The sequence below is a fragment of the Passer domesticus genome, chromosome 1 (assembly GCF_036417665.1).
Source record: "Passer domesticus isolate bPasDom1 chromosome 1, bPasDom1.hap1, whole genome shotgun sequence".
Taxonomy (NCBI): Eukaryota; Metazoa; Chordata; class Aves; order Passeriformes; family Passeridae; genus Passer; species Passer domesticus.
Window position 1 is genome coordinate 111,243,583 of NC_087474.1, and position 26,333 is coordinate 111,269,915.

The window sequence follows — 26,333 nt, forward strand, 5'->3', positions numbered from 1 at the left end:
TTTGTTCTTGAGTAAATAAAAACCCAAACAAAAACAAGCTCAGGAATTATAAAGCTGCTCTGAAGCTTACTCAGTGAAAGGAACTACAATGTTCCATACCTGTCTTACATTTTTTCCTGCTGTTATTTGCATCCTTGTGGGAGGCCCTGAAGCCCCCAGTCTTTCTCAAACCAGCTGTCTCACACACTCTGAGCCTGATGGAACAGACCCAGTTTTCCAGATGAACCTGTAGAGCTGCAGGCCCCCATGAGCCCTTAATACCACCTCTTTTAATTGCTCTTTAAATTGCTACATCAGCTGTTTATCAACAAGTAACAATTCCTCAAGGCAAAAATTCTGTTTTCCCCAGTTGTAGTCAATATGTGGGAGAAGTGTTCAGGCTGTCAAAAATGTCAGATATTTAAAAGACAGGCAGTTCTTCTAATTGGAAACCTGAAATAATGTTTCAGTTGTTTTATCCAATCTTGTCCTCTGAGCTATTTGGGTAACAAAGTCAAATGCAACATGAATAAAATCTCTCCTGTGAAAGTCCATTCAATGGCTTGTGAACTTGATAGCAAACAGGATCTGAGGCACATGGGCTTCTTTTGCCAGAAGCCTGTAAGGACCATAGATTTTCTAAAGAAAAGAACTGGATACTCTTATGATAAAATCCCACAACACTTACACAAAAAGCTTCAGGACATAAAAAAGCACTATAAATTTCAGGTGGGAGTATAGAAGTGGACAGGATTGCTAAACTTGTCTCAGCAATTTGGGAAAATCAACTCTAAAATAATTATGCTTCTGCTTAAGATCCAGATGGAGAAATTAATGCGAAATATTAGCAACTGGCTCATCTACTTTCAGTGCTCAAAATATCTGACCCTGTGAACAATATTCAGAATAGATTTCCAGTCAGTCAAGTTTATTAAGAAAAAAACACTTCCAGCCTTGTTACATGGGTGAAATGAGTCGTGAAGCACCTGCAGGAACCTGGTTCTGATAAGCAGGGCAGAGCTGGCAGACACAGATATGGAAGATGGAGTGGACTGCACACCTCTGCCTGGCACCCAGCAGGGCTGGCAGCAGGCAGCTCTAACCTGGGGAACTGAATAATGTGAACTGTGCACAATAACCTGGGTACCTGAAAATGTCATATTCTCAGTCCCATTTCCCAGCCTCCACAGTGAGAATCTACAATGAAACCAAATCTATGTCTCTTTTGTGAAGATATCTTCCTTCTCCCCCCACCCCCTTTACTTTTTTTATGTTAGGAAGACTGGGAATAAAACCTTTTTAATGCATGAATTTAAAGATCTAGATTATTTCTGTAGGGTAAAAAAAAATTAAAGAACTTTTGAAGACTGTTTCTCAATGAATGTGAACAATGAAGAGTCAAATTGTGTCCTTAAATAAACTGGGACAGCGTTATTGATTTGCCTGGGGCTCCAGCAAAGGTGAGGCTTCCCATATCCTGATTTCTGACTGAAAGTGATTAATTAGACACACTAAAAATGAGCCTATTGTTTACTGCCACAACATAGACAGGAATTTCCAAAGGGAAGATGAAATCAGAAGAGTAAGGAGAGGATGGAGATGAAGTAGACAGACAGTTCTTTAGTAGCTACCCTCATTGTAGAAGATGCATAATCAAATCATTGGAGCATCAAAGAGACCAAATTTTATTTGCTGCAGCTAAAGGAAATAGAGGCAAAGGAGGATAACCTTACAGCTCTGGCCAGGATACAATTTGCCCATGCTTTGAATATATTCATATTTCCAAGCACTGCCATCACAAACACCTTTTCATGCAAATAGTTCTGGGTTAGTAAGTGATTCTTCTTTAACTAGGACATGATTTTGTCATGCATTGCTGAAGTAAAATGCTTGTAGAAAGTGTTCAGGAGTTTTAGTTAATTGCAACGTACAGGGTTGGGTTGTTAATGAGCACAGTGCTCCACCTCCTCTCTCCAATAACAGAATGAATGTATGTGTGTCCCCCATTTGTATTCTGCTGTTGATTTTTCTAAGCTCTGGGCACAAGCAGAGCCGATAGCTTCTGATGGAAACAGCAGGATACCAGCAGTAAGGAAAATCAGGCCACTGTGATTAATAAACTATTCAATTTAAAACTCAGTAGTGTGGCTGTCAATCCAGTCTGCTGGCTGGACCTGTCTGAAGCAGAGCAAAAGCACCTCAGCTGGGACAGGCTGCTCTACTTGCTAAGGTGTGGCTTTTGTAACCACAGGGGTAGCATTTTGCCCCTAGGGATCACAGCTCCTTTCCAGGACAGAAAAAAAACAAAAAACCAAAAAAAACCAAAAAAAAAAAACCCCAACCAACCAAAAACAAAACAAGGAAAAAAAAAAAAAACACCCCAAAGCTACCAAAACAAGAAAAGGAATAACTTCATTTCCTTTTATTTCAGTCCATTTGAGGGGACACTCCTGCCATGAGGGCATGGACCTCAAGGTAGGATGGCTATAAAAGCACCTTTTGTTCTGTGTTGATCCATGCAGAGCCTGGCCACCAGGCAGTAATAGCAAAACATCTAGCAGGCAGGGTTTCTTCAGAACAGAGGGGAAAAAACTAGGGCAAATCTCTCTTTTTCTTCCCCTACTCAAGATGACAACTAATTTATGCCTCTTTAGTGGTCCCCTAAATCTCATCTCAGGTGACCCTAGTGAGCTAATCATCTTTTCTCTCATCATTAGCCAAGGAAGAGAGTAATCCATCCTGTGACCCATCCCTCTGGGCTCTTGTGATTCTTAGGTTGTTGGGAAGAGGTGTAAATCCATTCTCCTAATGGGGAGGATTATAGAGTTAAGTGAAACAATTAGACCTGATTTGCTATTTGCAGCATGTTCTGTTTACTTCTGCCCTTCCCAAATAAAAGGCAGGATGGGAAAGCAAAACTGCATGTCATTTCAAGCAGCCCCCTCACCAGCCTCTCTTCCCCAACTGTGCTGAAAAGATTTGCTCGACCCCATCTCCTGCCACTCTTTTCTTTTGGCTGGGTTGTTTTTAATGTGCTTCTCTTCCCTAAACTGATTAATCACAAAGATTAATGACACAGCTGTAGGCCTGTGACCAAAGAGGCAGCAAAGCCCCAGGGACTGCTGATACCCCCTTAAAAAGACTACTTGGGAAACCCTTAGGTCAGGGACACAAGCCCTCATGAACTGTGTTTATCCCTGAAGGGCTGATAATTAGGACAAAGTTTCTAAATCCCATAACAAGCAGCAGAGATAGGAGCACTGGTGAATAGGAAAATTAGAGTGTTGGGGCATTGCAGGCTTTTAGAACTACCACGTTTCACAGTCTGATGGTGTGCTCTGCAGTTATGTTTGGGCATCTGGGTTTAACATCTTGGTCAGCACCTGCAGAACTGCATATTTTTGTGGGAAGAAGAATTAGAAGACTTAATTACTTATTTGATCTTATCTTTAAGACTTTCACAATGCAGAACTAGTAAGCAAAGTGAATTTTTGAGGAGGTAAAACACTGATTTGAAGGGCAGTTGCTCTGAGACTCCAAATTCCTTTTACAAGTGAGAACCTTTATCAAGTAAGAAGGGGAAAATAAGCAGGTCAAAAATAAATCAATAACGTGCCCATCTGAGAGGAAATATCCAATGTTTATTTGGCTGATTGAAATTTATTAGGAAACTCAAGCTTTTGTAAAAAAATTTAAACACCTTATGGTTTAGAGATACTTGAATCAGGAGAAGTGAGCTAATCTAACAAGAAGTACCACCAGCTTTTTAATGTTCATGAAAACATGCCTGATACCTCTCATGAAAGAAAGTCTGCCCACAGGAAACTATTGGATGCTTCTGCATGTATTTGGGGGATATGTACAAGAGATTCAAAAGAATCCAGATATTGAATTTGGAAACAAAAAGTTTAAATATCTGGACATAATATCTTTTTAATTTTAATATAACTGTGCAGCAACAATTTTTGTTCCCAATTTTTTTTAAATAATCCAGGATATCAAGCCTTGAGGAGATGGTAAAACAAACAGGAAAGGACAAAGTAATGCTACAATGAAAAATAGTTTCTGGGAGTTTTATAATGGCAACAATTTTAATATTAATTTCAAAGGTGAGCCTGTGATCCTATTGGTGACTCCCATTTAAGATATCATGAGTGATAAATATAAAATCACGTGTGTTGCTTTGAGCAGTGGACTAAACTCACACAGCTGACCGCGCTCACCACAATCAAAACATGTACTGACAGGAACTGGTGCGTTCAGAGCTATCCTCAGGGAAAAGTGGATGAAACCTCCAGAGGTACCGCTGATTGCTGAAGCCATGAAGCAAATGAACAGTTAATAGGTTTTTGTTTGCTATGTAAGTGAAATGTAACTGCCAGTGTACAAGTTACAATCGTGCTGGCAGGTGTTTAATTGCTTAGGCGTATTTGAACCCCAGTTGCTTCATTAGACAAGTTTTACTTCACCACTGAGACTGCTGAGCAAATAGCAAGTGTCCCCAGAAGCCATCAAAATTTTGAACAGCTGCCAAGAGTAACTCACCAATTTCCAAAAAATAAAGGAGTAAATGTTAGTCTTGACATGAGGCTGCGGGAGGAAGGCTGGCAAGAGATACAACTTTATGTTACAGGTTAGTTACAAAACTGTGTACCATTGTATTTGGTTCCCTCCTTTCCTCTCAAATGTACAGTATACAGTATTAAAAGCCTGGTCTTACAGCCAGAAACTGCTAATGACTGTCTGTGCACTGTCAGCAGGAAAGGGTTCCTGTCTGGCAGAAACTTTGGTGAGCTACTTGCAAATTGCATAAAAATTAAGATCAAAGGCATGCATGAGGATACTTACAGAAGAGTCACTGGTGCCAAAGATATCTCGCACATCCCGGACTGTCTGCTTGTTTTTCTTCCTCAGGGTCTGAGTGTAGGTGTTGTACCTCTTCTGTACAGCAGCAGCTTGAGTTCTGGTCAGAGTGGACAGCAGGGCTTGGCCATCCTCCTCTTCAGCTCCTGAGATCAACGTGGATAAACCTACGTCTTGCAGCCATTCTGCCTCCAGTTCCCCTTCTGTGGAGGAAGACAGCATGTGAATAAGCCTGACAAGGAAGGGAGAGGGGGCTGAAGCAATGAGTTGGCATGATGGACTGCTACCACAGCCTTTATCTTGAGAATACTCTAATTCCAATTTCTCTTAGGCCACAAGCGTAAGTTAAGTTAGTTTTGTAAACATATTGTCTTCGAAAAACTTTTGTTTTTTCAGAAGAGAGGTTTATGAGGAGAACAGAAGAAACATTTAATCAGAATACGCATGTGAAGAAGGCAGCAGAGTAATCAGCCTGACAAAGCCAGGTCCCTAAAAATTAACCCCTAATTCAAAAGCACAAATCCCCTCAGTTCCCATTTATGTCACGCTCACCATTTGTAGCATGGTGTACTGGAGAAACCCATTTGTCTGATGGAAATAAAATCGGCATTCCAATTCAAATAAACAGAAATACTGGAGGTGTGTATAGAACAGCATAATGTATTTGCACACTACTGATGCAGTTCCAGATTCCAGAGATTTGGTTGGTTGCTAGTGAAGAAGCCGCACTGAGAGAAGGGTGATGCCCACCTCGTCCAATTGCTTGTTTTGAACAAGATGATTAAGAACCAGAGCTGCTCACTAAAGAACAAGGCTCAGGAAGGGGTAGATGTCTAAGAGGTCATGTAAGGGAGGAAGATGCAGAAACAGCCATCCTGACATGCTGGGCATCACCCTAACTTCTAATTATTAGAGACTCACTAGCACTGTACACCCCAGTGTTTTTTGGGATCTCAATTATAATACCTTGTTTAATCTGTTCACTACTTGCTTCCCAACTGGTTCAATACTGCAGTTGCAAAAAAACAATACTTCAATTGGTTCCATAGTGAGCGTATGCATTGTGGGAAGAACTGTGTTCTATCCTGGCTCTGTCGGACATGGCAGATGCTTCTGGCATCTTTTCACAGAGCCACACCTGCAGTCCCCTCACTACCAAAACCTGTCCATGTGAAGACAATATAGGTTTTCATCTTGCTATCTGTTACCTGAAATGAATTTGCCTTGTCATTATCTGGCTGTGAAAAGGTCCCAATCTACCTTCTCTGAATCATTTAGTAATTTTAAATTTTGCTGTCACTGCTTTTTGTGTTCTTTTTGAAATAAACAGTCATAGACTTTTAAAGTCTCTTTTCATGCAGGAGATTTTGAGATCCTTCATTTCAGTTTTGTGAGCAATCCTAGCTCAGCAGTAAGCAGCTTGACACAAGACAGTAATTTCATTTCAGCCCTGACTGAAGAAGAGGTACTACAAATAAACATGTCAAACAGGAAATGGATTAATTTGCAGCGTGTCCTATAAAACAACTTGTCAATGCACTTATTGTTCTTGTCCAGTCTTAATGGCAGGTTGGTATTTCCACTCTCCCTTTATTGCCTCTTCTTGACATCAGAATGCAGGCTGATTGATGGACACCAGTTTGCTGCACTTTGGCAGTTACATACACAAAAGAGAAAATTACAGGACTGAGCTGTAGGGACAAGCAAAAGCATCTTATGCATGTGCCATCACTGACTTCATTGTTAACTGCCCTGCCTCTTTACAAAGCACTACAAAAATAGCTGCTTCTAAACCCCCTGCTCTGTGTTAGCCAGGGGTGTGACCAGCCCTGTATCCCATGAAATAGCTTGTCTCTGCTCTTATCCTTTCTGTATCCACAGACAGGATGAAGACTGCTCCTTTTCCTTCTCTGCAAGCTTTGAACCAGTGAAGCAGTGGTTCTTTTGCCATTTTCACTCTTCTTTCTAAGAAGGTCTCCTTTTCTTGTGCACCGTTGTTGGTGCCACATCTGCCCATGTTTCAGCTTTTAAATTACCTTAATTTTGGCTTTTGTCCTGACATATTCTTTCCAAGAATTGAGCTTGTAATCAAACTTGCTATGAAAAACAGCAGGGCAGACATTAAATTCTGCCTGCTTACGAGTCACCCTGTGACTTGTTTTGCCTGGCTTTTCCCTTTTCCTGTTCCAACCACACACAAACAATAGACTAACACATAACAACAGCAATAAGAGGAGTAAAAGTATTAAAGAGAAGAAATTATTGCATTAAAAATGCTCAAAATTTTAAGACACATTTGTATTAAATTAAGGTTAACCCCCCCACCTCCCACTCCCCATGTTGTTTAAGAAAGCAGCATTTCTTTTATAGTGTTAGCTACTTATACAGCATGGTCTTTATACTGTGTTTGATTCTCCTCCACCAGAAGACAGATAATTGAGAGGGTAATTACCTTTTTCCCACAGAATTTGATAGGAAAGAGGCATGTCTTGCTTTGAATGTCAGATATAACATGAAATAGCCCAGAGATACAACCTTAAATAACTCACAACATTCAAGCCTTGTAACAAAAGTTGTAAAGCAATTCTGCACAGTGTGGGCACCTTAAATACACCATGACTTTCTCCTTCCCTACATTTTCAACCCTTGTGTCACTTGTCATGATCTTCTGTTCTTTTTTGACTGTATCTGTTAACATCAACAGAATAAATATGCTGTTGTCTGCCCTTTGCACATGATGTCTGGCAAATCACAGTGAGGTTTTGACAGTCATGCCTGCCTGGCTTCTATCACCCTTTGGCCTCCTTCTTAAGGATCTTCATCTCCTCCTCTAAAAGACGTCTCAAAAGGGTGATGAATATTTGCTTTTATTTTGCTCTGAGGGTTTCCACATTGATTTTTAGTGTTTTGATCACTGGCAAGGAGTATTATCCTATTAGGACCTTAATAGAACTCACTATTATTTCCAAGATTTATAATCCCAGACTGAATATATTCCTGATATTAATAACTAGGACAAGCACTGCCTGATTGTGTGTGGGTGTATGCAATACATATATATGTGTTTAAGACAACAATATGAAGGTAAATTAAGTATGGAGATGTATTACATTTTGACTTTCAGTCTCATTTTTAATTCAGGGCAGAGGGGGAAAAAAACAATGTGATGTAATGAGGTGTACTCAGACAAAGGGTAACATGGGACTGCAGCAGAGTTCCGCCTGTTGAGCAGATTTAGTTCAGCAGTGATGAAAGTGATGGAAAAGTTTCTGGAAAATAAGCTCCTGTATTGCCTTGTCCTACTAAGTTATCCATCTTGGCAGCTCACAGATTTGTGTCATTCCCCTCACTGTGCAGAAAAGTCAGGGACACCTGTTAGTTCATGCTGACAGTTGCATGGAGGAGGCACCAAGAGGCTCACAATCTCCTTATGGAGTCTCCAGGCTAAAGAGTATGACCAGACAGGGGCTTTCCCAATAAGAAACAGAGGAATGCATGTAGGATTTAGGCTGACTGGTCACAACCCTCACATCAAGATTTCTGGTGGTCTTCTCCCTTTGCTTCCAGGAAAGGCCAGCTGGAAACTAGTGAATAGGAGGTGTTTCCCATGGAAACAGTGCATGGTTGGAGCTAGATACCTGTGCTTGGGTAATTACCATGACTGCATGCATATTTGATTGCTTAATAAAGTAGTACTTTCTACGATTCTTCCTGGTAGCAGAATTAATGACATCCCATTGCACGTCAAGGTAGGAAAAATACATCACCACTCATGTTAATAATTGTATGGAAAGAACATGCCATAATTTCAGAATCTATCCCTACATCAGCAGTTACCAGACCAGGGGCCAGGAGCCACAGAAGGGTAGCAGCAGATATCAGCAGGTCATGACCTCAGAAGAAATTTGGTTTCATTGTATAGTAACACCTGGTATTTTGTGTTACACAATATAATGCATTTGTGACGGGGGTCCTAATTGAAAAACAAATGAGAACCACTGTTCTAGATGTTATCAAATCATCTAACACAAAGCTGCATTGCAACAAGCTAGCACATATTGCATGTTTTTCCAAATACAGTACCTAATGAGAGGGGAAAACATTAGGGCAACAGAACAGGGCAGTAATACCTTCAGGATACCTTGTACAAGCAATGAATGAATTTGGTCAAGTGGGGAGCCTTAACAATGTAGGCATCCTTACATTCAAACTTATCTCTCTAAACTCTCCTTGAATGTTATCTTAATTGGGCAACCTCAGAGAAACAGGCAGATCTCAAATTCCTGATAGTAGAATACTACATCTAACCAAAAACTGCTTTAAGACTTTAATAATTTCTTAATGATATCCTACCAAAAGCCAGAAAGTTTAAAATTATAGCATACTAAATTAACACTTTGCTACTTTAAATGTTTTGGTTTAATCTATTTTATGCTGGAGATTTAGTTTTCATTGAGTGCCTTTCTTTTCTGATTTACACTGTATCTGTCCTCCCGAAGCACAAATAAAATCAATGCAACAAAACTTACTTTAGAAGTTAATTACTGGCTCCAGTGCATAAACCAATTATTGTTTCTTGCCAGTGGTTAACTGTGATGCTCAGAAGAGGAGTCACAATGATCATAGACCCAGACTAGTACTTCTGCTCAGACTGAGTGACACGAGGAAGGAGATCAGGCCACGACTCTTTAGAGAGGAAGCAAAGCCAGGGTATGAGGAATAAGTGGTGTTCATGTGCTCACCATCAGCAGGCTTGAACTCCAAGAGCATTGCTTCTTCAGATCCATCTTCTCTGCTCTCCTTGATGCTCTCTACTTCACACCAGAAGTCCTCCATGGAAGTGCTGTCCATGGAGGCCTGAGAATTGGAGCGACTGAAGGCGGGAGGTACTGACTCGTTGGAAAGCATCCTGTTAATTCTTCGACAACGAGAGAAAGACTTTCTGAAAAGAGAAAGCCATACAAACAAAATCATCTTTCCATCATGCTAACTTGTGCCATGCAAATGGAGCAGGCAACCAGTGCTTGACCTGTGACTGTACCAGGAAGCAGGGACAAGATTTCAGAGGCCAAGTACACAGTTCTGGTAATTGTCAGGATCTCCGTTGGTCACAACAATAATGGCTGGACATGTATCTTGTACCTGATAATTTATCTCTTTAAAGTCCTTCAGTATTTCCCAATCTAGAGGGAACTCAGGAAACATAATTTCTATTTCTAACACTAGTATCCATCTAAAGAGACACTGGGAAACTATTTTCACTTATTTTTGCCTCAGTTTCTCTTTCTATGCTCTTTCTATGCTTACTGGCTGAAATGCCTCAGTGAAAACTTCTGTGGGGAAAAATAATGAGAATTGGGAACACTGTAATACTTTATAAACTCATCTTCACTCCAAAAAAGAAAAAACGGTGAAAGATTTTAATTTGGAAAAATAATTACTTTTTATTTGAAAACCCTTTAAAAAAGATCTGAGGTTTTTTCTTAAGTTAAAATAATTTTAAACAAAATTTGACTTTGAATTAAAGTAGTATATTCTAGGTCAAACAGAAGTTTTGATCACAGGTTCAAAAAAGTTATGATTCACCAAAAATCAAGTTTCAAGTTAAGATTCAATACAGGGATTGAATTAAAACAAAGCTTGCTCCTTGCTCTTTTGTTCTTGTCTTTTCTCCACTGTAAGTACTTGCAGCTGAAGAGAGTTACACAAATTCATTCAAAATCTCATATAATACCCACCATGAAAATTATCTTTGTTCTTTTGCATTATTATGGCTACAATACCGTAAACAGCTTTTGTATGTGTAATTGCAGTAGATACAGTAATCAGTAGTAATAACCACAACAATATTTGTACAAAGGAGTTAGGAGGTAACGCAATTTTGGCAGAGAGCTAGACCATAGGAATTAATGGAAAATTCTGACATAAGGTCTTCTGACCTTCACTTATCTGAATTAATTCAAATGCAGTTTCCCTTTCTCTTCCTTTTCTGTATGGCATGATCCTGCCAAAACGCCTTTGTTTAAAACCACTGGCATCACTTTTACTCCACTAGAAAAAAAAGATGTTTCCTTTTCAGTGTTTCCCTCCTTATCAAAGTTTTCCTAATGGATGTATAAACAATGTATTATTTCATAAAGCTGACTGAGCATGCTTCTCCCTCATTGTGCTGCTGCCTCTGCTTCAGCCTTCCCTGCCAGCGAAGGGCTGGATGCTTCCCTGGGGCTTGCAGGGCCTCCTCACTTTATCTGGGCAGGTCCTTCTGGGCTAGATCTGAGCCCCAGCCTGGGGAGCTGCGGTGGAAACAACGGAGCACAACAAATCCAGCTTTGGACACGATCAGGCTTTATAAAAGGCAAAGCTCAGGCCTTTGCCTCTTTTTGAAAACTCATAGGTGTAATATGGATGATTCACCTGCCAAATCAGCCCCTGTGCTCTTGGAAGCAAAGCTGGGAAGCAAAGCTTCCTGATGGGTGACAACATTGCAGCATGGGAGAACATGCTGTGTGGTAGTGGAGACATGTTCTCTGGGAAGAGAAGTGCTGTCTTCAGTGTTTCTCCCCATTTCCCCCCTCATAAACAGTTTGTTTGCTTTAAAACACAGTGCCGAAACTGTTATTGTTTTAATCAGAACAAGCCACAGTTGCCAAATGCGAGAGGAATTTGTGACACAAGTGTGGTTAAAATGCTTTCGCTGTAGCTCTCCCTCTGGGGAGATGTGAGTTTCAGTCAGCTTTTGTTCCCAAAGCCTCACATGGCTGGGGTACCTGATAAATTGTAATCACTGTAATTATGCATCTGGACATGTCAGCCTCTGGGGTTTTTATATGGATTTCCCTTTCTTTTGTGGATTCATCTATGTCTCATCCTCACATCAGCAAGTAAGAAAAATGCATGGATCACTGGACTTAAATATGATGAGTTAATAATGTACCAAGCATCCCTGAGCAGAGGTTTTAACCAGCAGAAGCAGAACTCCTGAGAAGCAGCCAGAAAACCCCATCTCTTCAGCTAGGAGCTAGGTGGGATGGGGCAAACAGCACCCACCAACACATTGCTTGTTATCGTGAAAACCTGAGCTCTTTTGTTTAAAAGGTGATAGTGAACACAAACAAGGAAAAAGGCAAAACTGCCTGGTACTCCGGTGGTGTTTGGGACCTCCATTCACTGGACACTGTGCAAGCAGAGGAGACACCAAGGGCTGTCTGTCCTCCTGCCACAACTTGTCCCTCAGCAGCCTCCTCTTCAGCTTGGGGCCTGAGACCCTGACACTGCTTCTCACTGAGAAATTCGTGTCCCTGCTTAATATAAACATCTGTGGAAAGTAGGTCCCTACACATGCTATATAGCACAGCCCAGAGCTCCTGAGCCAGCAACTGCAGGAAGGAATGCTCTCACCATTCTGGAATCAAACATGAGCTGGGATGAGAAGAGGGCATCCCTGATAGCACCACTGGCTCTCATCATTTAGTCATGATCAGGGAATTTAAACATTTCCTGCCCTCGCAGTGTGAATCTTGACCACGACCTTTGTGCTCTTCAGGCGCCACATCACACTGATCCTTGGGCTTCGACTCCATCAGCACTTCAGCTGGCTCAGACCAAGGCTTTTTATTTCACCATATTAGGAAGAAAAAGGCTTAGTGGGTTGCTGCTTTTCTCCCCACAGTGAGTGTGCTTATTTTGTAATATTACCATACCAGAAAGCTAACTGCTTAAATAGACCACGTAAAACAGCAACAACTGCTGCGGCAACCAGCATTGCCAAATACGTCTAAGGTTCCTGGGTAATTAATGTGCATTTACAACAATATTACTAGGATGGAGCTTATTTGGAAAATCAGCTGAACAAAGTTCCTGAAAACTTCATATTTGAGGCTTGTTATCTCAACCCAGATTAAATCAAGCTGTGTAAAAGTCCGCTAACAAGAAAGGTTAGGCAGAGGTGCTTTATCCTTACTGGTAAACATCTGAAGCTTGCTTCCAGGTGGTCTGGTACAAACCTTCTCCAATTATTCTGAGTCTGCCTAATTAAAGCTCATGTGTTTGAAAGACTTCCAGCTGCTGTTTTGACCCATATACCTGTGACTTTTGTCCTGGAGGAAGTGGTCTTGCCTTTATGTGATAATGGCAGTTGTCTTCCATTTCCTCCAGCCAAAGCTGCTCAAAACAGTTTCAGGAAAAAAAAATCCTACTGAGGAAGCAAAGCATATTCTTCACTGCTTTTAATTAATTCTTGAAGGACACTGTAAGAGCACTGACTCAGCAAATAGCTAAAGAAGCCCAGATTGCCTGTTACCTGGGAACTCTTGCAGCCAGCCACCTCTGTTCCTGACACCTTTTTCACCCTCAAGCTGCCCTTTGTTTTGGTCTTTTTTTCTCAGTGTCTCAAGAGAAGTTTAGAACAATAAAAAGTTTTCACTGAGCTGATTCTGCTGCTCCTACAGAAAAGTTGCAAACCAGTCCTGTTAAGCAAGCAGCGATCACAAAGTTCATGCTAAGTTTCTTTTGTTCCCTCACACACATGGGTAGTAGTGAGCTAATCTGAAATGCTGATTAAATTAAACACAGGAGGGATCTCAGATCCTGGCTTCCTCGATGGAAAAAGTTGGGAGAGGAGTATGAACCTAAAAGCACTGAGCAAATATTATAGCAACTCCATTGAATGAGCTGAAATGTTTTTCAAGATGGAATAAAATAAAAAAGAAAAGCCATATAAAACCCTGAGAAAGGAAAGAAAAAGAAGAGAAAAGTATGTAAGAACTAATGTTATCAAAGAACTTGTCTATTACTGGATATTCACAGAAGAAAGAGTTAAAGAGTGGCAAAGGAGAAATATGATATAATTTAGAAAGTTTTCTGTGGAAAAACCATTGCAGGGAAGGAGGGTATTTCCATGGGGCAGCAGAAAGCTAATTCAACTGTGTTTGACTCTGGTTTTGGCCTGGTGTATATTTATAACACTGATGAAATGCATCAGCTAAACAGGCCTCCTGACCCTACATTTTATCTTGCATATGTCCTGCACTAGTGTGCTGCTCAGGATCTGATACAACCTATTGATTTCAGGATAGCCAAGCCAGATCCAATAAGCCATTCTTATCCTATCCTCAAAATAAAGGTTTGTAAAACCACACAAAGAGCTGGCTCAGTGACACTTAATGATTGCTCACAGGCTCAGTAATGACAAAGCCAGGCTTGTATTTTGAGTTTAATTAAGTAATGGATGGTGAAGAATCCATAAAACAAATGGGAGCAATAAAGCCATCTTGTAGTTAAAACCAGCACTTCATTGTTGTTTACACAGAAGGAGAGGACATCTTATTCTTGTGGGCTGTTATCCTTCATTTCATTCAGCAGGTCCTGAACCTGCTTCACCAAAATTAGTCACATTCATAAAAATGGGAAAGGTAAAGGAATCAAATTGTCCTGGTCATTGTAGGATCCACTTTTTCACACTGCAATAATTCTATCAGTATAACCACCTGTTCAGCTTTTCCCATATGTAAAAAAGGGGACAGTAGCTTGCATTGACAGGGAAAAAAAATTATTCCTTGTTAAAAAGAACTGTTCTGAATTTTTAGCATTCATGTACCAATACATCTTTTCCTTCTAAATAAAATGTATACAAATTCCAGGCAAAGGAAGAGACCAGCAATGGGAAATAGTATTTTTGTGCACAGTTCACTCTTGACCCAAATCTCTCATCTTCTGGTTCCTTCCTGGTGACCTTGTTCCTGCACTGTTTGTGGTCTGCTTATTTCCTTCTCCCCATGCTTCATGGCTTCTGATCACAGAGAAGGGTATATATCAGGCAATATTCCCCCAACTCCATCTACACGCTTCTGTTTCTGATTATCTTGCAGATGTTAGGCAAATTATAGACAGTGGATGCTAAAGATTCCTTGTTCTCTCTCTAGCATCTGGTATAGCAAATATTTAAATATCATGATCACTCTTGCTAACACACTGCACTGCTTTGTAAAAGAGTATTTGAGTAAAAGGCAAAGGAAGGTTTTATTTTATTATTAATTTTCTCATCCTGTGGCCCAGCAGAACTCCAGAAACATGTGAATCTCATCGCTCTTTGTTAACAAAGATGGGTTTGAAAATAAGCTATCACCTTACTATATTGGTTAGATTTCAAAACACAGGAATTCTCTATTTTGCCTGTCTTTGTATTCTACAAAAGATTCTTCAAAATATGTTTCTGTCAACTTGAATTTTACTCCAGATTCTGCACTTGAGGTGGGTCAACCCTGGATATATGCACAGATTAGGAACAAAATAGTGGAGAGCAGCACCACAAAAAAGGGTCCTGGGGGTCCTGTTAATGGCAAGTTGAACATGAGTCAGCAGTGTCCGGGCATCCGGGGGTCCTGGGTGCATTAGGCACAACATCACCAGCCAGGCAAGGGAGGGGATTGCTCTGCTCTGCTCTGAGCTGGGCAGCCTCACCTCGAGTGCTGGGGGCAGTTCTGGGAGCCACAGTATGATATAAAGCTATTAGAGATCATACAAAGGAAGTCTACAAAAATGGTGAAAGGTCTACAGGGAAAGCTGTATGAGAAGTGACTGAGATCACTTGTTTTTTTAACCTGGAAAAGAGGAGACTGAAGGGAGACTTCACAGCAGTCCACAGTTTCCTCATGAGGGGAAGAGCTGGGGCATGCACTGATCTCTTCTCTCTGGTGACCAGCAATGGGACATGAGGGAATGGCATGAAGCTGTGTCAAGTGAGGAATGAGTTGGATATTAGGTAAAGATTTTTTCAACCATAGGCTGGTTGGGCACTGGAACAGGCTCTGCAGGGAAGTGGTCATAGCACCAGCCCGACAGAGTTCAAGAAGAGTTTGGACAATGTCCTCAGGCACATGGTGTGACTCTTGGGGCTATCATGCACAGGGCTAGAGGTTGGACTTTGATGATCCTTATGGTCCCTTCCAACTCATGTTGTTCTATGCTTCTATGGTTTTTAGGACCAAAAGGGGTTGTCTACTGAATATTAAGTTTTAAAGACTTAAAAAATCTGTCATATTTACAGGAATTAAAAGTTGTGTTTATTTAATTATATTTTGTCTGCAATTCATCAAGGTAGTAACAGAAGGCAGGAGACTGAGTTGCAGAATTTGCATGCCAATGTTACCTGCCAACATTTAAAAACGTGTTTCACCTTGGGTTCTTCAGCTGTCTCTTACGCAACGTCCTTGTGAGTGGCAGGGAAGTTCCCTGCCGTAACAAAGGCCACATTGTGGCCCCTCTTCAGCCAAGCATGGAGATTGCAGAAGAATCTCTCTCTGTTTGAGGGTTCCAGTGTGAGTGCTCTCACAATCAAACCCTTTGAGCTTGGGGAGTTCAGGGACTATACTCTCTAGGTATTGCCTGCTGGCAACAGTGACCTTTGGGGACATAACCCAGACCTCTCCTCCACTCTGGCAATCACATCACTTCAGCATTGGCCAGATACAACAGAGACAGTGCACTACATGGCTGCAATGTGTCTGTCAAAATCTGAAAGGGACTCTATTTCATCTTCTTTCTCCTAACAAAGCTATCGCTAAAGGGCTGAAGAGGTTCCCAAATGATTAACAAGAGTATGTTCTGTTAACCATTTTTTTTTCAAGTTAATTGGAAAGAATTCTTTTCATATACATTAAGAGGAAGCAGTATAAGCCAGTTTTCAATGCTGATGACTTTAGAATATGAACAGATCATGGCAGAATACGTTGCATGTCATTTTCAGTGGGTATGGGCAAGATAAGAAACATCTGGACATGACCTACAGTAGGCAAAAGCTGGACATGAGCAGCTGGTTCAAAAATCTTAAACATTTCCAACACATATTTATTGTTAGAAGTGACAAACTCATTTGTTGTGATGATGCTCGCCTATTTATTTTCTACGAAAAACAAATCCATGTATCCAGGGTAGGCCAAAGTTTCCCAGAAGGAAATGTAGGCATGTGGGCCATGTATTGTGGGCTTAGAAAATCCTGTACTTCCATTAAATATTTGCTCTATTTTGCCTTTACAGTACAAATGACTTGTGTCTCAGCACTGAACCCACTGGATGTCACACTTTATCAGTTAGAGCTGATGAAAGGCTCCGGGAACACCAGGCTCACTGCACATGCACTGTACAATTTATCCTCTTCCACCTCCATAAATTCCATCTGGCACTCACACAGAGAGATCCTAGTTAGATGAGCACTCTGAAATCCAAGGCAAACCCTTCAGGTTCCACCTGGACTGACCCTGAAAATAGGTTGTGTGGCAGCCCTGCGTTTACTACTAGTCCTTGTCATTAATTACTCAGTGAAGGCACACAAATAGCATGAGGCAGAAGTGTTTTGTTCTGCAGTTCAGGACAAGAAGTGTGTTAACTAAAGTAGCAAGCAAAGATGGTTAAGAGACACATGAAGGAAAAGGAGAGCAGGAAGCACAAATATATTAGATTCTGTCTAAACACTGGTATTGCACAAAGTGTGATGCTGTTCACTGCATGCACTCAGTGCCTCCTCAGAGAGCTATCTGTAGCAGTGAGGAAGACCTCACAGAAGGCAGTGGAAAAGCTGTCACACTCTCTTGCTTCCTGTTGCTCTGGTAGTGTCACTTCTAAGGTAACCAAGAGCCCTGTAAACACTCCCTGGGTACAGCATGGTCTCATGTCAGCTGGAGTTCATCAGGCCACTGTGCATCCTTCTGCATGCAACTACAAGTACCAAGGAGTTACAAGGAGGAGGAAAGTAATCAGTGCAGACTGATCCAGAATATTTTTTTAAATAAAATTGATTAGCCTCTGCCAGCAACTCACATTTAGCCAGATTCATTATTTTTAACACAAGAGAATAGTTAAAACTGCAGGAAATGCACAGGTTCAAGAGCTCCAAGGGGGCCCAAATCATTCAGCAAGCAGAGAAGCAAACCAAGTAAAATCAATGTGAGATGTAAACTTGACAATATTAGAAGAGTTCTGGCTCTAGAACCACAAATTAGAGTTTTTAAAGAAAAATAAATATTAAAATACTCAGCAGACACAATGAAGCACTGAAACATAAGGGATCAAACTTTCTACAGCTATCAATATAGCTTCTAACATTGCCTGCATTTATGATGAGAATGTGAAAGAATATGCATTTTTATTTTTATATCATTCTATAGAAGCTATCCTTTGAACCAGCACAATTATTATCCTTAGGAAACTCATGTACAACTTTCTGAAACACTTCAAAAGACAAAGTCAGTCATTTTGGTTGACTTAAGGTAATAGCATAAGGAACTGGACTATATTGTCTACTGGACGGTATCTCATGAAACTGCATATATTGCAAATGTGAGCACTTTAAGGTCCTGATATAAGCAATGAAGGAAGGCAGATACATCTAGAGAGTGAACATGTAAACAGGAGCTTAAAGTCATGCAATAAGTGTTTGAAGTTTTCTTTGTGCTTAGTTTTAAGTGAAGTCCAGCCGTTACTTTCTTCCTTCCTATAATTAATGAATGCTTTTAAGTAAATGTCACCACTCCACCCACTGCACTTTTTTCAAGGGCTTCAGGACCTAAGCAAACAAGCATTACTTGAGTTATTGGTTTTTTCTTTAGATGTTTTTAACATATATTGAAGGCCATGGCTGAGCTACAAAATATGAATAAGTAAACTCTAATGTATTCATTTACATTTTCATCATGAATGGTATTCATGACAAAATGTTTTGAACATTGAGCTTAATAGTATTCACAGGACTGGACTGAAGTAATGCAAAGTAACACACTGAACTTTTAAAGCTAAGCAAAACACTACCTTTAAAGTTATTTTATTTTAAAGAAATGCATATTCACTGAAGATATTCTTGAATCTTTCAACAGAGTGATGTACAACTTCACATTGTCAGAAAAATTCTGGATCAGATTCTCAGATTGCAATAAACTGTTACAACCTATTGGCTTAATTTATCCCTTATGTTTAAATTCAGAACATCCTTCTTTGTGGTACTGCTGATGTTGAAGTTATTACAAATCACAAAAACTTCCTGAGCAAATGTACACCATTTAAATTTTTCTTGGCAGTTCTGGGTTGGCTGTCTGGCAATTCCGGACTCTCAGCTTGTATTTTCTGTGCTGTATTGTACTTTGTGCCACACTGAATCAGTCAGAAGGAATAAAAAATTTGCTGGAAATTTTTGTAGCCAAATAAAAATCAAGATGTGGGCTTAATTCTATTTTCTGCCACACAAGTACATTGGTAAAGATTGTATGAGTTACTTTGGAAAGTGTTCCACACTAGTTGAATAGTCTGTTTTTTTGTTGATGAGACTGCTTAAAAAGCAGTGTAGATAAAGAATGTGTAATGAATAAAGAAATGTAAATGGAGAATATCTCAGAGCACTGACTTTCTGTTTTTATCTGGACAAAAATGGTTATACATCAGCTGGAAACTGATGGAAAATACATCAACACGGAAACTGTTGTCAGTGTCCTGAACTGTGACTTTATTGCTGATGACCTGAGGCAATATGAAGCCTCATGTCTAATTCTGTCCCCCTTTCCATCCCTCTGTCTGCAGATGTCCCTGAACCCTGCTTCTTTCCCTTCCCTTTCCATTTTCCAGAAATCAAGTGCTGCTGGGCAGGGTGAGAGGCTCTGCAGGAGTGTAGCAAGCAGAGAAGCTGAGAAGGGCTCTCTGCACAGGGGGGAGGTGACACCAAGCCAAAACACACAGGGCATGGGATGGGCATTGCAGCTGGAGGATATATTCCCACGTTTCTCCAACAGCATTTGAATGTCATATTTTCTTATCATCTGAATCTCACATCAGCCCCTCTTTCCATTCAGTTTCAAACATTTGTAAAAAGCTCAGTCAAAGCAATGAGGGCACTCTACATTCTACAAAAATTAATAACTAAAAAATCCCAAACAGCCAGGCAATATTAACAGAAGTAAATCCTCTTGTCTCTGCTGAACCAATAGATGTTTTGCTAATGTGGTGCATATTTCACCTTCAAGCTTTAAGAAGAAAACTGTATGAGAACAGGCTTTTGACCCACATTTTGTGGGGAACACTCAAGGTTGCATTTCTTGCTAATTCATTTGTCTTCTTTTGGTTAAAATTTTAGGCTGTTTTACTCACTTTAAAATTAAATTTCAGTATATTATTTGATAATCTCTCCTATTCAGGACATCAGTAATTATACAAACATAACTGTGTAAACATAAATGTGATTTTAAAACAAAAGCTGGTAGAAGACTCTTATTGGAGATTGGTCCAGAGAATTTTCATTTAAAATGTAGGTACAAAATTGTGCTAGAAAGAACCTCTTGAGTTGCCAGATAAATTTAGTAGCATTGCCAGTACTATGAAAGGTCATGGTGAGGTGATGGCAAATGACATCTTAAGAAATTACAGAAAAGAGCTGAAAATGAGCAGAGGCTAAAATTTCATGGAGACAAACACAACAGACAGGGAAAACCAAATAGGAACACCAAATAGGTCCTCACAGGCCTCTAAAGAGCAGAAATTCCCAGTTTAAGAGGAAACAGTGGACCATAAAATCAAATTTAGTTTGTTATATTCTCAGGTCTTCAATGGAGGAATGAAGAATTCAAGAGAAAAGAAACAATGCATTTTCTTACACTTTGGCTATACAGTTCCTGTCAGTGGAGTATAAAAGGTTTTCTATGATCTTCAAGTGATTTCTAGGCTTATGCTAAAGAGATGGAAAGAACATCTTCATGAGAGTTGTCAAGGCAACACCCTCTAGGTCTTAAGTGGTGTTTTTCTAATTGCGTCCAAATGTTTGTACTACATGCCTGTGAAGAACATGACCTTTCTGTGTAAGCAGTCAAATGAATCAGAGGTGCCGCCACACCACTAGGGCTCCAGTGAGAGCTGGAAATATTAGACTAAGACACACTTCTTCACATACCCATAAAAAAGGCAAACACCAGAACAAGAAAAATCACCTTTTAAATGGGAAAACTAATACATGATGCTTTCAATACAACAGCTTTCCAGTTTCCTTCAACTACCATTTTGTTCTCCTGCTCATATGATTTTTGAGGTTTTCTCAAATATTTCATCCACGAGGACTCTGAGGAGCTATAGCATGCTAGGTATTTCAAAGTTAGGTTTTCAAATATACGTCAGCTCCTGAGCCTTAGAGCTACAGAGGCTATTAATATTTACAAAATATGGTGCCTCAGTGATGCCAGTAATTCTGAATACAACAAGCAGCCCTGTCGAAGTCATCCAAATGACTCCTGTGTGTAAGGTTTGACACTTTATCTTTCAAAATTTTGTAGTATTGATGCTGGGGGATTAAGATGTAGCTCTTGGAAATCTCACAGAAAAAAAAAAAAGCTCTTGTTGAGAGGAAGACTTCAAGACACAGAAGACACAGAGGAATGGTACCTTAGTTTGAAGCATCTTAACATGGACACAAAATGCCAATTCATGTTCTCCTGGGAAGTAGAAACCTTAGATGGTCCAGAACTGTACTAGAGATTTCCTCAGCACCTTTTGTAGACACCATGTATTACAAGAAGGGATGACTCTTGGTTATTCTGACATTTACTGTTTTGTACTGGCTTTTTGTAAGCCCTCCGGGGTTTGCACCAGGTTGTGCTGGGACAATTGAACAGAGGACTTTAGAGAATTGTCTCTTTAAGCTGAGTACTTCCCTGCCAGTCACAGCCCAGAGTCTGAACCCAGATATCAAGCCATCATGCAGTAGACAACAGCAGAATTTGGTAATTATCAGAACACTTCAACCACTCCCTGTAGCCCTTCATTAATTATATGGGCAAGAGCTAATTCATCATATCCCAGCTCCAAAGGCATCAATTAAAAATTACAGAGGCAGGTGAAATGAGATCTCCAAAATGACACAGATGTTTTGTTACAGAAGAGGGTTAAAATACAAGTGCAAGTTCATGACTTAAAGCTATGGTATACTGTGAATAAAATGACTGATTCTCTAAGTCCTACAGAGCTTGGCTGAAGTTTCTATCTGAGTTTTGCAATCCTGTACATATTCTTGTCTAGATAACCACTAAAAAGTAATTAATATTGCTATGCAAACATAGTAAATCATGTCTGGAAGCTCACATACTCCTGTCAAAGGAGTACGACTAAGCTGTTGCTGTGCCCTCTGTCATTGTGGGCTCATGATCCTCTTCCCACACCTGCCTAGATAAGAGAGCCATGATCCGTGATAGAAGGTGAAGATTCGTTGGGCATTCATCCATCTTTTAATGACTGTGTTACATCTTTCACTGTGCAGGCACTTTTTGAATGTTGTGAAATGTAATGCTATCCTTCCCATAAGGACACCAAATTACTTATCCAGGCTTTTGATATAATGCATCTTGGCTGAACTGCTGCAGCTCTCTTCTCTCTCTGGATGACTTCCAGTCAAGGGCTATATTTACGTCAGTTACAATTGATTCAAAACGCTTCCACAGGATCTTGAACAGGCTGACACATCTTTGGGAGTTTAATCCAAACCAGATGACATATGTTTTTCCAGTATAACAGGGAATAATCGTGCTTTTACCTCTAGGTCTTTGGTTTGAGTTGGTAGCCCAGGTTGATGTTCAGTCTCTGCTTGGACCAGAACACGTTTTGGACTTTCAGGTGACTACAGATTATGCTTCTAAAGGAGCACTAAGGCAGGCCATCATCCAACTCCTATTTTCAGGAAAGACTGAAGGATTCCAGAGCACAAACCCTCCACTCACAGGAAAGTAAATGCTCCTGCTCTCAAAGTCAGTTTTGACTTAGGCCTTTAAATCACTGGAGAACTTTTGAAAATTTGCCTTCAACTTAACTATGCATTATTACACTTTTTGTCCTTGGAGTTCTTTTCTCTGTGGGCATTAATCTTGCCCAGTTTTCTGGGACTTTCACCATCTAAATTCAAGCCTTATCTTTTAAATGTGGCTTTGATTAACACAGCTGTTATTTATTCTTTTGCTTGACATGATTTTTTGCAAGACTGCCATAAAGGCAGCCTGTTTGTATTGTATTCTACTGTTAATCTCCTTTTCCTTTATGACATACATTCACAGTATCCTAAGGGGAAGATTACTATACATTTATATGGATTTGTACTCACATATAAATAAATGTATGAATATACAACAAAGATAGCAACAAAGGGAGGGAACATTTTAGTAATCTCCTAAAAGTCATTGTGAAAAAGTCTAGATAAAATGGAATGTTTTATACAACATGAAGCAGAGGATCAACATTAATCAGTTGCTTAATGAAAGTGTAATTCAAAATAAGAAAACTTCTTCAAAGAAGTTGGAATCATTTGGATGGGAGAAATATCTGTCAAATTAGGAGACTGCTGTATCATTATGATAACTTACACACTGCTCACCACCTAAGGTTTTCCAAAATAATGCATTTGAAGAGACTTTCTAGTAAGAAGTAATTAAAAGAGTTGAAGAAAAATACAATATTGGTTAGAGTTACTAGGTTAATTTTCATCAGAATTTGATCATCATCTTAAAACCTCAACAGGGGAGAATTTGTAGCTGTCTAGAAACATCTACATTTCAGTGCTTCACAGAGACTTTTTGAATTAAGAATCACTTTGCAATTTTCCTGTAAAGCCTTGCATTAAAAAGCCGTAACATCTAAGAGTGGGCTGCCTTTTCATAGTATATACATGATCACCTCCACTGGGAACAAACATAGGAAAACTCATTTTTTTTCCTATGGGAGGATCTGGGAAATCCTTCAGATTTCTTCCACTCATGAGAAATGGGTCACAAAATCAGACAAAGGAGATTGGACAATCATTTATGCCAATAAACTCTTATCTCCCATGCTGACAGAACACTGCTGGGTCTCGGAAAATCTACTGGTGCTAGAAGTATAAGTCTCCAATAATCCCACTGATTAGACTAACTTTTCCAAAAAATCAATCAAGAATCTAGGGAGCAAAAGTCAAATCTCCAGAGATATTAGCTGCCTGGATTTCCTTTCAGTAAGACTTCATATTTGACAAGGGAAGAAGAAAGTAGTTTCTCTTTCATCCTGATCAAAGTCAATTAAAATCAATTATGTACTCATCATCTTGACCATGGTCATCATTTTGTGCTGCTCTTCAGCATTTGATGCCATTTCAGACTTCCCTTTGACCCCCAGTACAGGCCTCATGCTGCCCCTATGGAGGAAACAGCAGGGTAAGAAATCCTTGAAAAATTTTCCCCAAGGCAAGGACTATTATTTCTGCTGATGGTCATGACCCCAGCTCATGATATTTTGCTGCAGGGGGACTTTGGAACCAGAAAGGTTACGGTGGCCGTTTCAGTACGTGAGAAAACTGTCCCAGAGCACGAACAGCTAAAAGAAACTCCTCAAGCACTCCTGATGTTTACTTTGGAGGTGCAGAGCTGTAAGTGTCATGCCAGCCAGCCAGTAGGAGAGAAATCCCCTGAAATCCTTGCGCAGCAGAGGAGAGAGCCTGTTTGTGAGTGTTGGTTGATGGCTTATTGTTTCTATTTATTTAGACCACATAAACAAGCTTCCAGTTTCCTTAAAACTATGTGGACAAATCCTAGTTTCCAAGTCTCTTGAATTTCTCCTGTGTTCATTACTAGGTAAACAGGTTTTAGCTGCTCTTCCCCACCATTCTCCTGCCACACTGGATTTTTACCTGGTTATCAGATAGAAGCACTTTCAAACTGAAAGTAGCCATTAGAAAGAGACTGCACTGTCTGCAAATCCTCATCTGCCAATTGTACAGGGCCAAGCCAAATTTGAGCACAATTTGAAAAATGAGGATTAGGATAATGTATTTGTGAATGTAGAAGCCTTTTAGCTCATTTACCCATGTAATCTCTATGAATGCATCACTTAAATTGTCAGACCTGGCTTTCCTCCCATGGAATAAGTCATAAGTTTCTTCTTTCCTTATAACTAGGTTTGCATAAAGCTAAGTTAGAGTCTGGCCACTACACTGAGCTGAAATCTACGCAATTGCCGTAAACAACTATATGACATCAGAAGGCAAAAGTTGAAAAAGGCAAATTTCTGACCTCAAATCAAATGAGAGCAAAAATAGGAAAAATTATGAACAATCCAATTTGAAGTGAAGGTTCTTCTCTCTCTGGAATATTATTCCAGCGGAACACATTTTATTGCAGAGAAAAAGAAAATATTATAACAGAGTATAACTTCCTAGATTAATAAAACCATGAAAGGGTTTATATTAATAGAGTTTTTAGACATATTTTCATACAGCTTAAGTTGATCAAACCATGCATATGCCCCTTCTGAAGTTGCTTACACTTGCACTGTGTCCAGTTGTTTTTCTACAGTGGAACATTTTTTTTTGTTCCCCCTTTCCTGCCTGGTAAAGCTGGAAAATTCCACTAGTGATAATTCTGACAGCTCACTCCCCCATCTGTCGCTCCTTGTTTAAGAAAGCAAGAGGGAGGGAACATGGTCTGAAAGGCTGAGAAATTACTGATTTAGTAAATTCTACAAAGTCTTACCTCAGAGCAGAATAGAGCCTTGGCGTTATCCTTAAAGGAGCAGAGCAGAGTCTTTCTTAAACCCAATTTCTTCATGCTCCTAGTGGCAATGAATCCCTCCTCAGCCTATAATCACCAAGTTGCATATTCTGGGAGTTATCTGAAAGCCTGTGACAGGATATTCTGCCTCTAGTCACACAAGGGCTGCGGGAACAAAGAGTGGTGGAGCTTCTGGCCCTTCTGGGAAATGGACTGACACTGCTCCATCACTATTTAAAGAGCAGATGCCTTCAGGATAAATCCTCTTAGTATGTTTTCCTGTTTGTGTCAGAACTTAAACCTTTTATCCGTTTCCTAAGAGGAGAAATAAAAAAGTAATCAGCACTAAGCTGCTCTGTAATTCAGGAGAGTCCCTGTGGGGTGGCTCAGAAAAAGACAGAGCCAGCCTATGTGTTTTCTTCTAAAGGGATATGAGACACTGTCATTAGCATAATGCAGAAGCTCCTAAATGGCCAGATGCAAATTAATGAGGAGCTCTTTCTGCATGGAGATGGCTGCTCCACCCAGAGGAGAAGCCTAGTGTGCAAAACCAGAGAGGAAGGAGAAGGGAGCCAGAGTACAGCTGTTAAGAAATGAAATATTTATGGCAAAGCCTTTCTTCCTTTTCTTACAGTGGGATGATCAGTGGGGGGCCTAGATGAATACTGAAAAAAGCACTCACCAGGTTTATATGAATAGTGGCCCAGGTTTGGGTTGTGGCCACAAGATCAGTAAAGTCGTGAGATTCAGGGGATGGTTTTGAGCTGCAGCTGTGGGATGAGGAAACACACTGTGCAAAATGCTCCCTGTCACAGACAATTGTCAAAGGAGCCCTAAGAAGTAACTCTTGAGCATGAAAAGCATATGAGCTGGTCAAACTTTACTCCCTGCTCCAAACCTTTGTTTATGCACTGAAATGCTTAAATGGGTCTGTCAGATTTACAGCACTCCTGTCATCATTCCTCC

General features: G+C 40.1%; 1 protein-coding gene across 3 annotated transcripts in view; it reads right to left on the bottom strand.

Annotated features, from left to right (window-relative positions):
- ARHGAP28 (Rho GTPase activating protein 28) overlaps positions 1–26,333 on the bottom strand; it is a 76,522-nt gene that overhangs the window by 25,532 nt on the left and 24,657 nt on the right. For 2 of the 3 annotated variants that reach the window (XM_064434026.1, XM_064434017.1), the window contains exons 2-3: positions 9,585–9,784; positions 4,828–5,045 (exon numbers count right to left, since the gene is read on the bottom strand). In XM_064434026.1, the coding sequence (XP_064290096.1) occupies positions 4,828–5,045; positions 9,585–9,784 (418 nt within the window). Of the gene's footprint in view, positions 1–4,827; positions 5,046–9,584; positions 9,785–25,349; positions 25,556–26,333 lie in introns of those variants that run through there. The other variant, XM_064434036.1, reaches the window with a different exon arrangement.